This window comes from Solanum pennellii, chromosome 8 (genome assembly GCF_001406875.1).
Source record: "Solanum pennellii chromosome 8, SPENNV200".
NCBI classification, from domain to species: Eukaryota; Viridiplantae; Streptophyta; class Magnoliopsida; order Solanales; family Solanaceae; genus Solanum; species Solanum pennellii.
Window position 1 is genome coordinate 68,614,140 of NC_028644.1, and position 17,224 is coordinate 68,631,363.

Sequence of the window (17,224 nt, forward strand, 5' to 3'; positions counted from 1 at the left end):
TGGGGTGGGGGGGGGTGGGGGGGGGTCTATTCAATCAATAGATGCATGATAAATGTGTAAAGAGGTAGAGATAGAGTATAGGAAGCGGGCTCGACAGAGCTCGAGTTAGGCGCGTGATCAACTTTAAACCCCACAATAATTAAGTCAAGTTATAAGGTGTCGTGTTTGAGTCCTCATAAACTTGAGTATGAAGTCGCCTTCTTGGCGAGAATTCAAATTTAATCGGGCTCTAAATAGGCTCAAGTCTTTGAGCCTATTTGGTTAGGCTTAAGACATTTAACTTATAAATCAAAAATCATAAATTAGAATATCCAACTTATGACTTTCAACTTATTTTTGTTATTTTGACTTGCAAGAAAGTGATCAAAAGTATTTTATTTCATTTTATCTAAATGCTACAAAATTGTTTAAAAACTACTATTTTAACTTTAAAATACCTGTAATAAGTGATCCAAACAGGCTCAAACCTCTTTTATTGGCTCATAGCTTATTATACTATATAAAAGGAAAAGACTCAAATATGTCATTTAACTTTGAGCAAAGACTCATTTATGTCATTCGCTAAAAATTTTGACTCAATCATAACATTTCTATTTGAGAAAAGACTCATTCATGCCACTAATTAGCTAATTGAGCACAGTTCCAGTTTCACAAATCATTTTTTTACACGTGGTCAGTTATGATTCGATCACGTCATTAACTAAATCATTTTTTAAACGGAAAAATCTCAAATTCGTAAAGTCTCCTCGATGCCCTCCGTTCAAAATTTAACCCATCTATGCCGTTTCAGTTAACAAATAATAGCATGAATGAGCCTTTTCTCAAACGAAAATGACATGGATAAATCAAACTTTTAATAAATGACATAAATAAATCCTTTTTAAGTTCGACGACATATTTAAACCTCTTCCTGATTTAAATATACAAGTGATAACCAAGTGCTAAGTGGCTATGCTGTGAAGCACCTGAATAAAAAAATGTATATATATAATCCAAAACTTCACAACAAGAAATGACCAAAAAGAAAACTTGTGTACTTTTTTCAACCGAAAGAACATAAAAGAGAGTTATAAAAATAAAGAATTGTAGCAAGAGTTCTACATAAGTTATAAAGAAAAAAAAAGGCAATTTTTCAAGAAAATGAAACAAATGATTTGTTTTCAATCATGGAAATGCTGTCTCATTAACGTAAGTTCATTGCAAGTTTTCTTTTATTTTGGGTGATTTTATTGGCATTTTACTATAGTATGTTTGTTTCATGTTTTTGAACTTACGAAGGTTCGATACTTAAATATTTTTTCATGGAGTTTGAAATAGATATTCGATAAGAGAAATAAAGTTAAAGGATTATTTCAATGATGGTACCTCATGATAAAAGCGAGATACCATCATTAATCTTTTATTCATGATACCTCTTTAAATTCGGCATGAAAGTTTTATATTTAAATATTTAAACTTCATGATTTCAAAAGCTTCGTTTCAGTTTGTTTGATCTTAGCTTCTTTTTTAGTCTGTTTTTTTTAAAAAATGATTCTTTCCCTTTTTTTGTGATTCTTTAATTTTAAATTTTCATATGATATGTTTAAATTCACAAGATAGATGAACATTTTGATATGTTTGATACATTTTTAATTTAAGATTACAAGATTTAAAAATCTTTTTATTTTTTTAAATATTGTGTAAAATTAAAATAGATCAAATAAATTAAAACGAAATCGCGAAAATAACTTCCAACTTTAACTACCATTCAGAATGTAAATTTTGACATACAATTGGAAGTTGTTCAACTGTAAAGCACTAATCAAATATATGATTTCTAGTGGGAAAATATTCTCCAATCTTCTTTTTTCTGAAGAAGCTTTTTTTTTGTAACTTTTTGCTTTTTAGTGTTTTGTGCTGTCTTTTGGATTCCTTATACACAGTTAATATAAACTTTGAAGTGCATATAGGAAAAAAAACACTTTTTTTTTCATAAGTGGATGTGTATTTTTATCATTATTAAAGATTATCCTAAAATGCCACTTTAATTAGACAAATACTAATGGACCTGCCTGCTAAGTATATTATTAAGTGTACTACTTATTCTAAATACCCCTTTAGCAATAGTAATGGTAAAGTTGTTTCTGTCTGAGTTATCGATTTGACTTCGAGTCGTCATTCATGTTTGTGTCAGTATAAGTTGTTTATATCACGCCTTCTAAGTATATGGTCCTTCCCCGAACCTACGTAAACGTGGTATGTTTTCTGCACTGAGCTGTCAAACTATAGTATAGTATATCACATATATATATATAACACTTAACACAGTAAGTTTCTTGATACATAAACTAGTTCAATCTTCTCTGTTTTGTTAGTATGTGGTTTCTCAAAAAGTGGTCTCCTCTACTAAGTACTCTTCCTTTACAGCTATATAATTTTGTGAGGATGAAAAGTTCTTCAATAATCATTCTCACATAGTTGAAATGCTTTTATTTTTATGTTAATATGAATAGGATGAGATGATTCGCGATACTATAGAAGACGTTGGATTTCAGGCTAATAAGTTGATTGAAGAAGAGATGCATCATGAGAAGTCCTCACAAGTATGCAGGATTCAAGTGAATGGAATGACTTGTACTTCATGCTCCACAACACTTGAATCAGCATTGCAGGTAATCCCTGGTGTACAAAAAGCACGAGTCGCGTTAGCAACTCAAGAAGCTGAAATCTGTTATGATCCAAAAATAGTTGAGTGTAATCAGTTGTTGGAAGCTATTGGAAATACAGGATTTGAAGGCATATTGATTAGTACAGGAGGAGATAGTAGTCGAATACTGCTTAAAGTTGATGGAGTTGACACTGAGAATTGTGTTAAACTGATACAGAATTCCCTTCTTGCAATACAAGGAGTTCAAGAAATAGACTTTGACATTCAGCTTAAGAAGTTATCGGTATCTTATACTGCAGATGTAACAGGACCTAGAGACTTTATTCGCGCTATTGAATCAACTGAATCAGGATGTTTCAAGGCATGTATATTTCCTCAGGGAAGAGAAAGAGAAGAACATAGACAACACGAAATAAGGCAATATTATAAAGCGTTTATTTGGAGTTTAGTATTTACAGTTCCTGTGTTTTTTACTTCCATGGTGTTTATGTACATTCCTGGTCTGAAAGATGTTCTGGAGACTAAGGTTGCCAACATGCTAACCGTTGGACAGGTTGTGAGATGGGTATTATCTACACCGGTACAGTTTATCATTGGTCGAAAATTCTATGTTGGTGCTTATATTGCCTTAAGCCATGGTTATGCAAACATGGATGTTCTTATTGCATTAGGAACAAATGCAGCTTATTTTTATTCAGTCTATTCTGTACTAAGAGCTGCTACTTCTCCAACTTTCAAAGCCAGTGATTTTTTCGAGACTAGCTCGATGCTTATCTCGTTCATTCTACTAGGAAAATATTTGGAAGTTTTGGCTAGAGGAAAGACATCTGAGGCCATTGCCAAGCTTATGGATTTAGCCCCCAAGACTGCAACATTGCTAACTCTAGATGACAAAGGCAATGTGGTGAATGAGGAAGAAGTTGATAGCCGATTGATACAAAAGAACGATGTGATTAAAACTATTCCAGGCTCAAAAGTAGCCTGTGATGGTCTTGTCATCCGGGGACAAAGCCATATAAACGAAAGCATGATAACAGGAGAATCTCGTCCGGTCACTAGAAAGACGGGTGACATGGTGATTGGAGGGACTTTAAATGAGAATGGGGTGTTACACATCAAGGCAACAAGGGTTGGGTCAGAAACTGCTCTATCGCAGATTGTTCGGTTGGTTGAATCAGCACAGATGGCTAAAGCTCCTGTGCAAAGATTTGCTGATCACATTTCCAAATACTTTGTGCCTATTGTGAGATTAAGCACCCCTTACATGTTCATTGTTGTCAATATGTGTGTGTGTGTATATATATAACTAACCAACCTTAGCTGAAAATTAGTGATTAATTCTTATTTCTCAGGTCATTGCTCTCTCATTTTGTACTTGGATTTCTTGGTTTTTAGCTGGAACTTTTAATTCTTATCCAAGAACTTGGATTCCTTCTTCCATGGATTGCTTTGAGCTTGCCCTGCAGTTTGGCATTTCTGTCATGGTGGTAGCTTGCCCCTGTGCACTCGGCCTAGCTACTCCAACGGCAGTTATGGTTGGTACTGGAGTTGGCGCTTCCCTCGGTGTCCTTATTAAAGGTGGTCAGGCATTGGAAAGTGCACAAGAGGTCTGATAACAAACTTACTCCTCTTTCTAACAAAATCCAAATTTTGTTAATGAACTTGTGGTGAACTGTTTCATTCTACAGGTGAACTGTATAGTTTTTGACAAGACTGGTACTCTTACTATTGGCAAGCCTATGGTTGTCAATACTAGGATTTTCAAAACTATGGTATCTCAAGAATTCTATCAACTTATTGCTGCTGCTGAGGTAGGATATTATCGTGTTTATGATTTTTCATCAGAAAGGTCAATTCATACCCTTAACGAGTTAATTTCTCAGACGATCACTCAAAACGAGTTAAAGTATCTTGTACTGCATTTTAAATTGACAGGTAAATAGTGATCACCCCTTAGCCAAAGCAATTGTTGAGTACGCGAAAAAATTAAGAGGAAGTGAGGAGAACCTTGCCTGGTCTGAAGCCTCGGACTTCGAGTCCATAGCTGGCCATGGTGTGAAAGCTATCATCTGTAACAAAGAAGTGATTTTGGGGAATAAAAGCTTGATGATGGAGCAAGGCATTGTCGTTCCAGTTGAAGCTGAAGAAGCATTAGCAGAAACGGAAGGACAGGCTCAAACCGGCATACTTGTATCTATTGATAAAGAACTGATTGGTGTTCTTTCCGTTTCTGACCCGTTGAAGCCAGAGGCTCCAGAAGTCATCTCCATTCTCAAATCGATGAACATTGAGAGCATGATAGTAACCGGTGACAACTGGGGAACAGCAAATGCTATAGCCAAGCAGGCTGGAATTGAGAGGAAACATGTTGTTGCAGAAGCCAAACCTGAACAGAAAGCTGAAAAAGTGAAGGAACTACAGGTAGGAACTTGTTCCATTCTGTTAGAATTTTATGAATTTGCGCAGGCGCAACACATACACAGACACATACAGTTTAAAGTTAAAATGAGTGTAAGACGCGTCATAAAGTATAGTCTTTGATGTGTAATAGTTACAATTTCTTCACATGATTCATCTGTTCCATTTTAGTACACAGGATTTAGGCAAAGTTGTGGCAATGGTAGGAGATGGAGTTAATGACTCACCAGCACTTGTGGCTGCTGATGTAGGAATAGCAATCGGTGCAGGCACAGATATAGCAATCGAGGCAGCTGACATTGTTCTTATGAAAAGCAGCTTGAAAGATGTAATAACAGCAATCGATCTTTCTAAGAAAACTTTCCGGAGAATCCATCTCAACTACTTCTGGGCTTTGGGATATAATCTCCTCAGCATCCCAATTGCTGCTGGTGTCCTGTTCCCATCTACTCATTTCCGCTTACCACCATGGATTGCCGGGGCTGCAATGGCTGCCTCTTCAGTCAGTGTAGTTTGCAGCTCTCTTCTGCTGAAAAACTACAAGAAACCTAAGAAACTGAATACTCTTGACTTACAAGGTATCACAGTTGAGTAATTCTTGGCTGCTAACTTAGTAGCTAACAAAACTGTCTAAATTTTTGTACACTGGGAGAAAAGATACAGTCAATGGATTATTTACTGTTAAAACATGCTCTTCATGTATTTTATGAGTATCTTAAACTAAAACATTATAAAGTACCTGAAATTATAGGATATAAGGAAATGCACCGGAGAGACGCTAGAAATAGTTCACCTTGCAAGTGTCATTCGTAGATAATATTCAAAACTTATATATTCGATACAGTTTAGAAATAACAGATGTATAAGGGACTCTCCACTTGTCTTGTTACATGTTTTGTGGACTAGGATTATCAATTGAACACTTATTTTATACGTACATATATACTTAAAGGAAAACGAATAAGGAAAGCTTGGATCGAATTCTCCTTCCTGTATCAGCTTTCACATACACACTGTTTATCCCGTGATCTGCCATGGTGCACGGTGATACTGAGAGCACGATGTAGCCACCTGACTCCTAATTGCTTTCTCACATCTTCGAATGAAATTCAGGTTTTATGCTCGATTGAGGAATGCTACTTTCTACATCATATCTTTGGTTATGGAACTTCTGTTTAGCTTTGAAGAGGATCACATGTACCTCTTGGAAATGAGGTTCCATGGCATTCTTTGTGTCATCAATCCAATTTAAAACTCTCTTGTATGGGCCTATTATCCGCTCACGATCCTTCTCATCCAAAATCTGAATTTATCACATCCAAAACCTAAATTCATTAGTGTTAAAATTTACATGCTAAAGATCACTAGTTTGTTAGTTTGTTAACATTGTTAGTTAGTAACAGCATACACTAGTTTGTTAGCATTATAACAGATTGATAGTTAGTTATACAATGTACAGTGCATTTCCATGCATTTCCAATTATTAGTTAGAGTTGTTAGTTAGCTAATAGTTAGTTAAGTCATTGTTTTTGGATGCTATATATATAAAGCTCCATTGTAATAGTTAGAGAGATCAGATCATTCACAAGCTTAATGCATTTTCTTTCTTCTTCTTCTTCATCATCTTGTCCTTAATTCTGTCCAGAATTTGACATCAAAATCAATGAGTTCATAGACTCATTTTTCTTCATGGTATCAGAGCAGGAAGTGCTGGATCGAGTGGAGTTTAGATCTCCTTTAGTTCTTTGAACTTGTGGTTAAGATTATGTGGGAAGAGTTTAGATCTACTCCTTCAGAAATTTTTTTTTTCTTCTGATCGATTGACTGTGAAGCTGTTGTAAAGCTTTTGAGAAGCTGTTGTGAATCTGTTGTTTCTTCTTCTAGGTGAATTTAGATATCATCTAAGTTTGCTAAACCAGTTGTTGATTGATTAGCTCGATAATGGCTGTGTTAAGAATTGATCAAAGTGATCCTCTGTATATTGGACAATCAGATTCATCAGGAGCTGTATTGATTCCTATCAAATTGACTGGTTCAGAGAATTATGGAGTTTGGAGCAGATCCATGAGGATTGCACTCTTAGGTAAAAGGAAGTATGGTTTTGTGACTGGAGCTTGCACTAAAGCATTGTACAAAGATGATCTTCATGAACAATGGGAAACATGTAATGCCATAGTCTTGTCATGGTTGATGAACACTGTAAGTGAGGAGCTTCTTAGTGGCATAGTTTATGCCACAACTGCATTCTCTGTTTGGGCAGATCTCAAGGAGAGGTTTGATAAGGTGAATCGAATGAGAATTTATCAATTGCACAAGGAGATAACTACACTTACACAAGGTACAGATTCTGTGTCTTGTTATTTTTCTAAACTTAAGACCCTATGGAGTGAGTATGATGCTGTGACACCACATCCTAGCTGTTCATGTCCACAGTCTAAGGAGTATGTAGATCACCTTCATGAATTGAGGCTAATTCAGTTTTTAAGTGGATTAAATGATTCCTATGATCAACCTCGTAGACAGATATTGCTTAAAGGAATTACACCTTCTCTCAACCAAGCATATGCTATGATCATAGAGGATGAAATTCAACATTCAACATGCACAGCTACTGCTGTTGATAAACCAAATTCAATGGTGATGAATGTAAGAAGAGCTCATGGGAAGGAAGTTTTTAATCAAGGGAAGGAAGGTTTTAAGAGTAAGAAATGTGATTACTGTCATTTTTCTGGGCATACTAGAGATAACTGCTACAAACTAATTGGATATCCAAGTGATTGGAAGTTTAAGAAGAAGCCAGGATATAACAATAAGAATGGTGGTTATGGTGATTCTAATACTGGCTATGGAAGTGCTGGAAATAAGAACAACAGTGATGGTTCTAATGCTGGTTATAGAGGTCCACATATAGCCAATAATGTGGCAGGTGACATCAACACTGCCTATGATCAGTCTCAATTAGCTTCAACTAGTCAAGGTGCAGGAAGTAGTGCAGGAAATGACACATGTTTAGCAAGAGCACAAGTGTTCACAGAAAAGGAATATAAGCAAATCTTGGAGATGCTGAACAAAGAAGAGCCAAAGAGAGTTAACATGACAGGTATTACAACTTGCTTAATGGCAAATTCTTTCTCACAAGACTGGATTGTAGATTCTGGTGCCACTCATCATGTTACAGCACATAAGCAGTCATTATTCAAAAGCTATGAATTGAATAAATTACAGAAGAGTCAGGTACATTTACCCACAGGGGATAGAGTAGATGTGAATCATATTGGTGAATCAACTATATTTGAAGATGAGGTTGTGAAAAATGTGCTGTATGTACCAGATTTCAAATTTAATCTGTTATCAGTGTCCAAAATGACAAGGGAACTGTCTTGTTTTGTATCATTTTATCCTGACTTCTGTGTTTTCCAGGACCTCTTCAATGGCAAGGTGAAGGGGATTGGTAAAGAGCAGGGAGGTTTATACATGTTCAAGAGTGGCTCAACATTGAATAAAATAGACAAACATAAGCAACATGTGATGGTGGCAGCAGGTACATCAAATCAAGATATTCAACTTTGGCATCAAAGACTTGGACACCCTTCTCACATAATCATGAAACATCTAAAATTGATTTCCAGCAATAAAGATGATGTGGTTACTAGTTGTCCTGTTTGTCCATTAGCTAAACAAACAAGACAAGTATTTCCTAGTAGTAACTCTAGAGCCTCTACTAGTTTTGATTTAGTTCATATGGATTTATGGGGACCATATAACATTTCTACTTTGGACAAGAAGCATTACTTTCTAACTATAGTTGATGATTACAGTAGATTTGTTTGGATTTACTTGTTGCAATTGAAGTCTGAAACTGTTGTAGCCATAAAGATGTTCCTCTCTATGATCAAGACTCAATTTGGTGCACATGTTAAAGTTGTGATAATGGTACTGAATTCTTTAACTCTCAATGTATAAAATTGTTCCATGAACTAGGAATACTTCATCAAAGTAGTTGTTCATACACACCTCAACAAAATGGTGTAGTGGAAAGAAAGCATAGACAGATTCTTAACATAGCTAGAGCCATCAGATTTCAGTCAAAGATGCCTATCAGATATTGGGGATATTGTGTAAAGGCTGCTGTATATTTGATGAATAGATTACCTTCTTCAAGTATCTCAAACAAAAGTCCTTATGAACTTCTTTACTCCAAAACTCCAACACTTGATCATCTAAAAGTGATAGGGTGTTTATGCTATGCCACAGTGATGCCTAAGGGTGACAAATTTGCAGAAAGAGCTGTTCCTACTATACTTCTAGGATATTCAGAGCTACAAAAGGGTTATATGTTGTTGGATATAAAGTCCAAAAGGTTTTTTGTGAGCAGAGATGTGGTGTTTCATGAAAATGTCTTTCCTTTCTGTACAAAGGAAGCATATGCAGAAGCATCAACAGATGTATGTGGTTCTCCATTAGATATCATTGATAATGCTTTAACAGATTGTGATGTTGAGCCTGCCAAAGACACAGAAACTCATGATGATAATGCTGGAAATGCTAATGGTAATGAAGACTCAGGAGCTGGAAATGCTAATGGTAATGAAGACTCAGGAGCTCTTTATGATGATAATGCTGAAAATACTATTGCTACTGAAGCTGTTGAAAGGCCTACTACAAGTATTAGAAGAACTTCAAGGAGGATAAAGGAACCAGTTTGGATGAAGGATTACACAAAGGGTAAACAAAGCAGCACTAGGCATCCAATAGCCAATTCTCTTAGCTATGACAAAACTACATCTGGTTACAAAGCATTTGTAAGCAAATTTTCTGAGTGCATTGAACCAAAATTTTTCCATCAAGCAGCCAAAGATGATAGATGGATTCAGGCTATGCAACAGGAGATACAGGCTTTAGAAGAGAATAATACATGGTCAATAGTTGATTTACCTAAAGGAATGCACACTGTGGGCTCTAAGTGGATTTACAAAATAAAATACAAAGCAGATGGTCAAGTTGAAAGGTTCAAAGCTAGATTGGTAGCTAAGGGATATAGTCAACAGGAAGGATTAGACTATCATGATACTTTTTCACCAGTTGCAAAGATGGTGACTGTTAGATGTGTGATTGCCTTAGCTGTCTCAAAAGGATGGCCTATGTATCAGATGGATGTTTATAATGCCTTTCTTCAAGGTGATCTTGAAGAAGAAGTCTACATGGAGATGCCTGAAGGGTTTAGAAAACCAGGAGAAAACAAAGTGTGCAAGTTGCTTAAGTCTCTATATGGCCTTAAACAGGCATCTAGACAGTGGAACTTGAAGTTGTCTAATGCCTTAGTAGCAGCTGGTTTTTCTCAGAGTGGATATGATTATTCATTATTCACCTTAAAGAAAGATGCAGACATTGTAATTGTTCTTGTTTATGTTGATGATTTGCTGATCACTGGAAGCAATACAAAAATGATTAATGAAGCAAAGGAGAATCTACACAAACAGTTCAAGATGAAAGACCTTGGTGAGCTCAGATTTTTTCTTGGTATTGAAGTGTTAAGATCAGCAGAGGGAGTGATTTTAAATCAAAGAAAGTATGTACTGGAACTTATTTCTGAGGCAGGTCTAACAGGTGCAAAACCTTCCACAACTCCCATTGAATCAAATCTCAGATTAACATCAGTAGAATATGATCAGGCCAATGGCTATACTGAAGATGTTATACTACAAGATGTCACTGCATATCAAAGGGTGATAGGAAAGCTGCTGTATGCTACTATTACCAGGCCAGATATCAGCTATGCAGTCCAAGTTTTGAGCCAATTTATGCAAGCTCCCAAGAGGTCACATTGGGATGCAGCAATGAGAGTAATCAAATATCTAAAAGGAACAGTTGGCCAAGGCATATGGCTACAATCTAAACCTGCAAATGAGTTATCATGTTGGTGTGATTCTGATTGGGCTGCCTGTCCTAATACTAGGAGATCTATCACAGGATATGTGGTTAAGTTTGGAGAATCACTTGTTTCCTGGAAATCAAAGAAACAGCAGACTGTCTCCAGAAGTTCAGCTGAGGCTGAATATAGAAGCATGGCATCAGCTGTATCTGAAGTTACTTGGCTATTGGGGTTATTTACTGATCTAGGTGTGACAATTCATATGCCAATTCTTGTATTTAGTGATAGTAAATCTGCAATACAACTTGCAGCAAATCCAGTTTTTCATGAGAGGACAAAACACATTGAAATTGACTGCCACTTTATTAGAGACAAAATCAAAGCCAAGGTTATTAGCACAGTTCATGTTCATACACAGCAACAACTAGCAGACTTGCTAACAAAGGGCTTAAATCGAACTCAACATTCATATCTTTTGGGCAAGCTTGGTGTGCTCAACATTTTGCACCCTTCAGCTTGAGGGGGAATGTTAAAATTTACATGCTAAAGATCACTAGTTTGTTAGTTTGTTAACATTGTTAGTTAGTAACAGCATACACTAGTTTGTTAGCATTATAACAGATTGATAGTTAGTTATACAATGTACAGTGCATTTCCATGCATTTCCAATTATTAGTTAGAGTTGTTAGTTAGCTAATAGTTAGTTAAGTCATTGTTTTTGGATGCTATATATATAAAGCTCCATTGTAATAGTTAGAGAGATCAGATCATTCACAAGCTTAATGCATTTTCTTTCTTCTTCTTCTTCATCATCTTGTCCTTAATTCTGTCCAGAATTTGACATCAAAATCAATGAGTTCATAGACTCATTTTTCTTCATTAGAAAAGAAGTTTCTACAAGACCTCAGAAACAAGTATATTTCTCCAAATCTAGATCAACTCAAGTGGAAGTCGAAAATCATCACTTCATTATCAGCTATACTAGTAAAGACAATGCATGTCAAAGCAACAAGACTCGTCTTGATAATTCATGTTCTGGATCAAAAGATGTAAAGCACCAGCAGCAGGAAAAAGGAAAACTTCTTTACCTCAAGTTGCATAATCTCACACACTAAGCTAATATCTGCAGTTGAAGGTTGGCCACTCCCAAGCAAAAATCGTCCTTCTCTGTGGAGCCAAATGGATTCAATCTTTGCAAGAGATGCCAAAAGGACTTGTTCATATTTTGTTGCTGCTTTTGGATTCAAAGCCAACCCAAAAGCAGGAGCGAGAACAGTATTAAAAGTATATCCAGCTGAAAACATAAATACTGCTTCAGAAACAGCTAAAAGAGTGGGGCAGATCAGGTTATCAACAAATAGCAATTAGAGAACATTGGTGAAAAGACTACATATCATAGTCGTTTTAGTCACCGTCATGGTTGAATAAAAGACTATATATAAAGCGTTAGTATGTGTGTAAGTACAACATATACAGCAAATAATAGACGTTAACAAAGTTGTGATTACGGAAAATGCTAAATTTTCAGTTCAAGCTGAACATTACCTTTCAAAAAGCTTAAATCTTCCATCCATTATAGCTGGTACTTGCATCATGGGATTAACTTCTGAAGATGAAGTCACAGAAAACTGTTGAAATTATCCAGAAACTAAGAAACAAAAATATTTTGAAATCATTTTTATAGGAATTAATGGTCAAAACATACGTGAAGTAATCACATTTTTGTGAGTTCCCTATCTGAACTATCAAGTGTTCACTTTTTCTACCCGAAAATCATCGTTGTTTAGGTAAGAACGGAAAACAAGTGATAAATAGTCGGTGATATTCAAGTTGGAAACACGCGAATCACGTGATACTTCATGTGTGTGTTTTTCCATTTTTCTACTGAAATGTAGAGTTTATATAAAAAAAACAAACCTTCAAATTCAGGAGACAACTGCTGATGCTTGAAGAGCTCTGTACTTGCCTCCTCAAATTCTATTCCATTTAACCTTTTGGAAAACTAATCATTGAAAACTCCCATTTGAGCTTCAAAACTAGAAACAGAATATCCAGAAAAACGACAAATTTTCCTCCATTAACATCAAGAGAATAATCTCCGTATAACAACCAAGACTCTTTAATGATTACATTGTAGACGAAAATGTGTTCATAAGCTCTGAAGTTACAAACACAAGAGCAAGGGACTCTCAGTTTATTCGATTACATATGTTGTGGACTACATTAACAACTGATAGAAACTTATAAAGTACATATACATAAAGAAACTGAGTAAGGAAAGCTTGGATCAGAACTCTCCTTCCTGTATCAACTTTTGCATATACACTGTTTATCTGCCATGGTGAACGGTGATACTACGAGCACAATGCAGCACCTGGATCCTTGTTGGTTTCTCACATCTTAGAGTGCAAGTCAGGTTTTCTGCTCGATTGAGGAATGCTACTTCCTACAGCATGTCTTTGCTTGTGGAACTTCTCTTTAGCTTTGAAGAGGATCACATGTACCTCTTGGAAATGAGGTTCCATGGCATTCTTTGTGTCATCAATCCACTTCAAAACTCTCTTGTATGGGCCTATTATCCGCTCATCCAAAATCTAAAATCATCACATCCAAAACCCAAATTCATTATAAAAGAAATTTCAACAAGACTCCTCTTGGTAATTTATGTTCTGGATCAAAAGATGTAAAGAAACAGCAGGAAAAGGGAAAATCTCTTTACCTCAAGTTCCATAATCTCACACACTAAGCTAAGATCTGCAATTGAAGGTTGGCCACTCCCAAGCAAAAACCGTCCTTTTCTCTGGAGCCAAACAGACTCTATATTTGCAAGAGATGCCAAAAGGACTTTCTCAGCTTCTGCTGCTGCTTGTGGATTCAAAGGCAAACCAAAAGCAGGAGCTAGAACAGTATTAAAGATATATCCAGCTGAAACATAAGCACTGCTTCAGAAAACTGTTGGAAACAGCTAAAGAGTGGCATATCAACTTATCAACAACAAGTAGTATTATAGAACGTTGGTACAAAGACTACCTATCTAGTGGTTTTAGTCAGTGTCGTCGTTGAAAACAAAAAGTCACCATCATGCAGTAGCTAGACTTACAATTAGAGGTTTGAGAAAACTCAGGTGTTTCAATTAGAGGAATCAACTCCTAAAGATAGACTAAGAAACTTGTAGGCTTGCAGCAACTGTCTTGCATCAGGTTAGTAGCGAGAATCTTAGCAAAGAGCATCATGACAAGCAGATACTCTTTGTTGAAACTGATCATACAAACAGATTTCCTTGATTAATCTTATTTGGGATAAAATTTTAATTCACTCATTGCCTTAACTGTAGCCTGGAGGCATCTTTTTGCCCAAGTTCTGCAAATCCCAGCATTCACCACTAAATTAACACAAGTGAGGTCAACGTAAAGTAATCATAATTCAACCGGAAACTGAAATAATCTCAATTTCTGATATAAGCACCTGCACCGCGACGCAAGTTTGAGTGATGCCAGTCCAACACAGAGTCTACCTTTGCTCTTTTGTATAAGTCAGCCGGGTACCTTCAATAGGAAAGTGTAAGAAAGAGGAGTTAAATCAAACACTAACCAGGATAAGAATATATACAACCTAAGAGTGTGTACATTAGTCTATCACTAAGAATGAAGAGCAGCACCGTTCATAGGCACCATAGATGTACTTTTTTTTCCCGGATAAGTTGGTATAGTACAGAGATTCCAATTGATGACTTCTGCGTTCAACAGTCATCTCTTCTCAAATTTTGATCGGGCTTGTTTGTTATTTGGTGCTGATACTTCATTTGTTGAGCTGGTATTTTCCAATCTGCTAATATGTTACTTGTTCTTCTTTTCTGTTGGGGAGTGTTTCTTTGGTTCGTTCACTATTTTACCATTCTTAAGTAATAAATGAGATGAAAATGCACATTAATTAACAATAGTTAGGTGACAAAAGAGTATGCAGAAGACACATGTCATGTTATTGTCGGTTTGGTACAAATGACGGGTTTCTTAGCAAAACCGGATGGCGTTTCTTATCAAAACTCTACTACGTGAACTCCATGTTAGAAAAACAACAAGTAATTAGCAATCAAATAACAGGTACATGTGGCATTAAATTCAAACAGATGGCCAACTGCAGAACAGTTCCATTCGTAATGCCGATTTTCATGTTCAGCGGCAGATGCAATATGGGTTCTGCTTAACCCAACATTTTGACATGGAACTTAGGTATACACGTGATTGCACCAGCAGTGAGAATATAAAAGTTGAACCCATCAAGTTTATATCCCTGATCTGTCCGGGTTGGATCCTATGTCTAGAACAAGCGCTTAAAAGAGTACTTCTTTCCATGATACAAAGCATTTGACTAAGGTATATACTCAAAATAAGTCGATACACTTACCAATGATCTGCAATTCCTGGAAATGCACAAGCCAGATATCTAAGAATTGCATGACTGCAAGGACATATAATCAGTTAGTTAATTTTAAACATTATCCAAGTTATAAAATACTTATGTGAAACTCAGGAAAAGATAAAATTGTCCCGTCTCAACAGGCATTTTCAACAGTAGTTACTTGTGCCCACATGGTACACAAAACATAGAAATCTTTACAAATTTTTTCACTTCTTGCAGTATATATGCACAGGTGATTAGGTGAACGCTACAAACATGACTTCTACGAGAATGAAAGACTAAATCATAAGCCTTAGGATGTATGCAACATATACAGCGAATAATAGACGTTAACAAAGTTGTGATACTGGAAAATGCTAAATGTTCAGTTCAATCTGAACATTACCTTTCAAAAAGCTTAAATCTTCCATCCATTATAGCTGGTACTTGCTTCATGGGATTAATTTCTGAAGATGAAGTCAGAAAACTTTTGAAATTATCTTGAAACTAAGAAATAAATAATATCTAGCGAAAAGTGGAGTTAATAGAAAAAGACAAACCTTTAAATTCAGGAGATAACTGCTGGCGCTTGGAGAGATTTATGTGTATCTCCTCAAAGTCTATTCCATTTAACCTTTAGGAAAATTAATCATTAAAAACTCCATTTTGAGCTTCAAAACTAGAAACAGAACTATCCAGAAACAACAACAGAACTTCTTCATTAACTTCTTGATAAAAAAATTATATCATTAACAAATCACTTATAATAAGCTCTAAAGATTCTTTTAAAATTTGATTTGGTTGATTTACCTATATATAAAAACAATCATATAAACCTACCCACCCAGCGAATAAACTTGGCAGCATAATACATAAATGCGCCATTTAACTTGGTCTCATTTCACATTTATGTCCTTCTATTTTGGATATGCACAAGTAGATACTTAAACTTGTATAAATTTGAACAAGTACACACATGAGTCCTACGTGGCACAATAACGTAGGACAAAAAATGACATGTAGGATGTCATGTAGGACATATGTGTCTATTTGTTCAACTTTATACAAGCATAAATGTCTATTTGTCCACACCCAAAGTTGAAGGGCATAAATGTAATTTAAAGTCAAGTTAAATGGCATATTTATGTCAATAAACTTCGCCTAACGGAGACTCTTTTAACAACTACGTTATGGTTGTTATTGTATTCGTAACTTCTAAAGCTACAAACACAATTATGAGGATTCAAGGAAAACAAAAATAGCTTTTTGAAAGATCAGTCACTAAAAATCTCTTTTGAGATTCAAAGCTACATATAGAATCAACATAGCACTACGAATTGTTGATTAATAGTGTCAATAGCTCATTATCTAATAGATCTTTACGTTCTAATACTCAGAATTTATCATCTGTTCCTATCTAACGGAATTAATCAAATTTCTAGAAAATAATTCATCAAAACCTCCATTACGAGCTTTAAACATCTCGAGAAAAGAAAAATGAAAAATACTTACTTGCAGAAGATGATAACTGCACGAGAAGGTTGGGACATACGATCTACGTATAATTTCAACGTCATCTCTTTCAATCAATTTTATTCTCACTGGAAATTAACTCCGACGAACTCACCGCCGGCGACGCGAGCTGAATATGGGATTTCAGATGTGAGAATAGAATTACCGCTACTGCTAAATTTGGTTAGCTGAGGTAGGGTCCACGTAGATGGGTCAGATAAGGTTGGCGCCCAATATTGACTCTACTACTACTATTATTATTTTATTATTATTATTATTATATATAATCTGATAATATTAAGAGCTAATTATTATTTTTTATTATTTTTAAATTATAATTTTTTTAAAATATAAGAATTTCGAATATATTACTGGAT

General features: G+C 35.6%; 3 protein-coding genes across 5 annotated transcripts; 2 read left to right on the forward strand and 1 right to left on the reverse strand.

The window, feature by feature from the left end:
- Positions 1-2,008: 2,008 nt before the first annotated feature.
- Positions 2,009-5,810, forward strand: LOC107028497 (probable copper-transporting ATPase HMA5). Of its 2 annotated transcripts, none has more exons than XM_015229580.2 (6): positions 2,009-2,235; positions 2,493-3,890; positions 4,000-4,254; positions 4,336-4,458; positions 4,583-5,068; positions 5,237-5,419. In XM_015229580.2, exons 1-6 carry the CDS (start codon positions 2,206-2,208, stop codon positions 5,282-5,284), a joined length of 2,340 nt encoding a protein of 779 aa, XP_015085066.1. In that variant the 5' UTR covers positions 2,009-2,205; the 3' UTR covers positions 5,285-5,419. The 2 variants fall into 2 exon arrangements, with proteins under 2 accessions (XP_015085066.1, XP_015085065.1); XM_015229579.2 differs by having other exon boundaries at positions 2,012-2,235; positions 5,244-5,810.
- Positions 5,811-5,853: 43 nt separating this feature from the next.
- On the reverse strand, positions 5,854-17,057 carry LOC107028500 (glutathione S-transferase T1-like). 2 transcript variants are annotated; one of them, XM_027918835.1, is made up of 7 exons: positions 16,848-17,057; positions 15,896-15,969; positions 15,742-15,802; positions 15,342-15,395; positions 14,403-14,482; positions 13,657-13,862; positions 5,854-6,368 (listed from the first exon to the last, which is right to left on the reverse strand). In XM_027918835.1, the coding sequence occupies exons 1-7, from the start codon at positions 16,910-16,912 to the stop codon at positions 6,156-6,158; spliced, it is 753 nt and encodes a 250-aa protein (XP_027774636.1). In that variant the 5' UTR covers positions 16,913-17,057; the 3' UTR covers positions 5,854-6,155. The 2 variants fall into 2 exon arrangements, with proteins under 2 accessions (XP_027774636.1, XP_015085069.1); XM_015229583.2 differs by lacking the exon at positions 5,854-6,368 and adding an exon at positions 12,988-13,531 and having other exon boundaries at positions 16,848-17,037.
- LOC107027889 (retrovirus-related Pol polyprotein from transposon RE1) lies at positions 6,570-11,579 on the forward strand. Its single transcript, XM_027918836.1, is given in 3 exon segments — positions 6,570-8,987; positions 8,990-9,616; positions 9,668-11,579. Coding segments are annotated over 3 exon segments (4,398 nt in total). The 5' UTR covers positions 6,570-7,006; the 3' UTR covers positions 11,458-11,579.
- Positions 17,058-17,224: the final 167 nt, after the last annotated feature.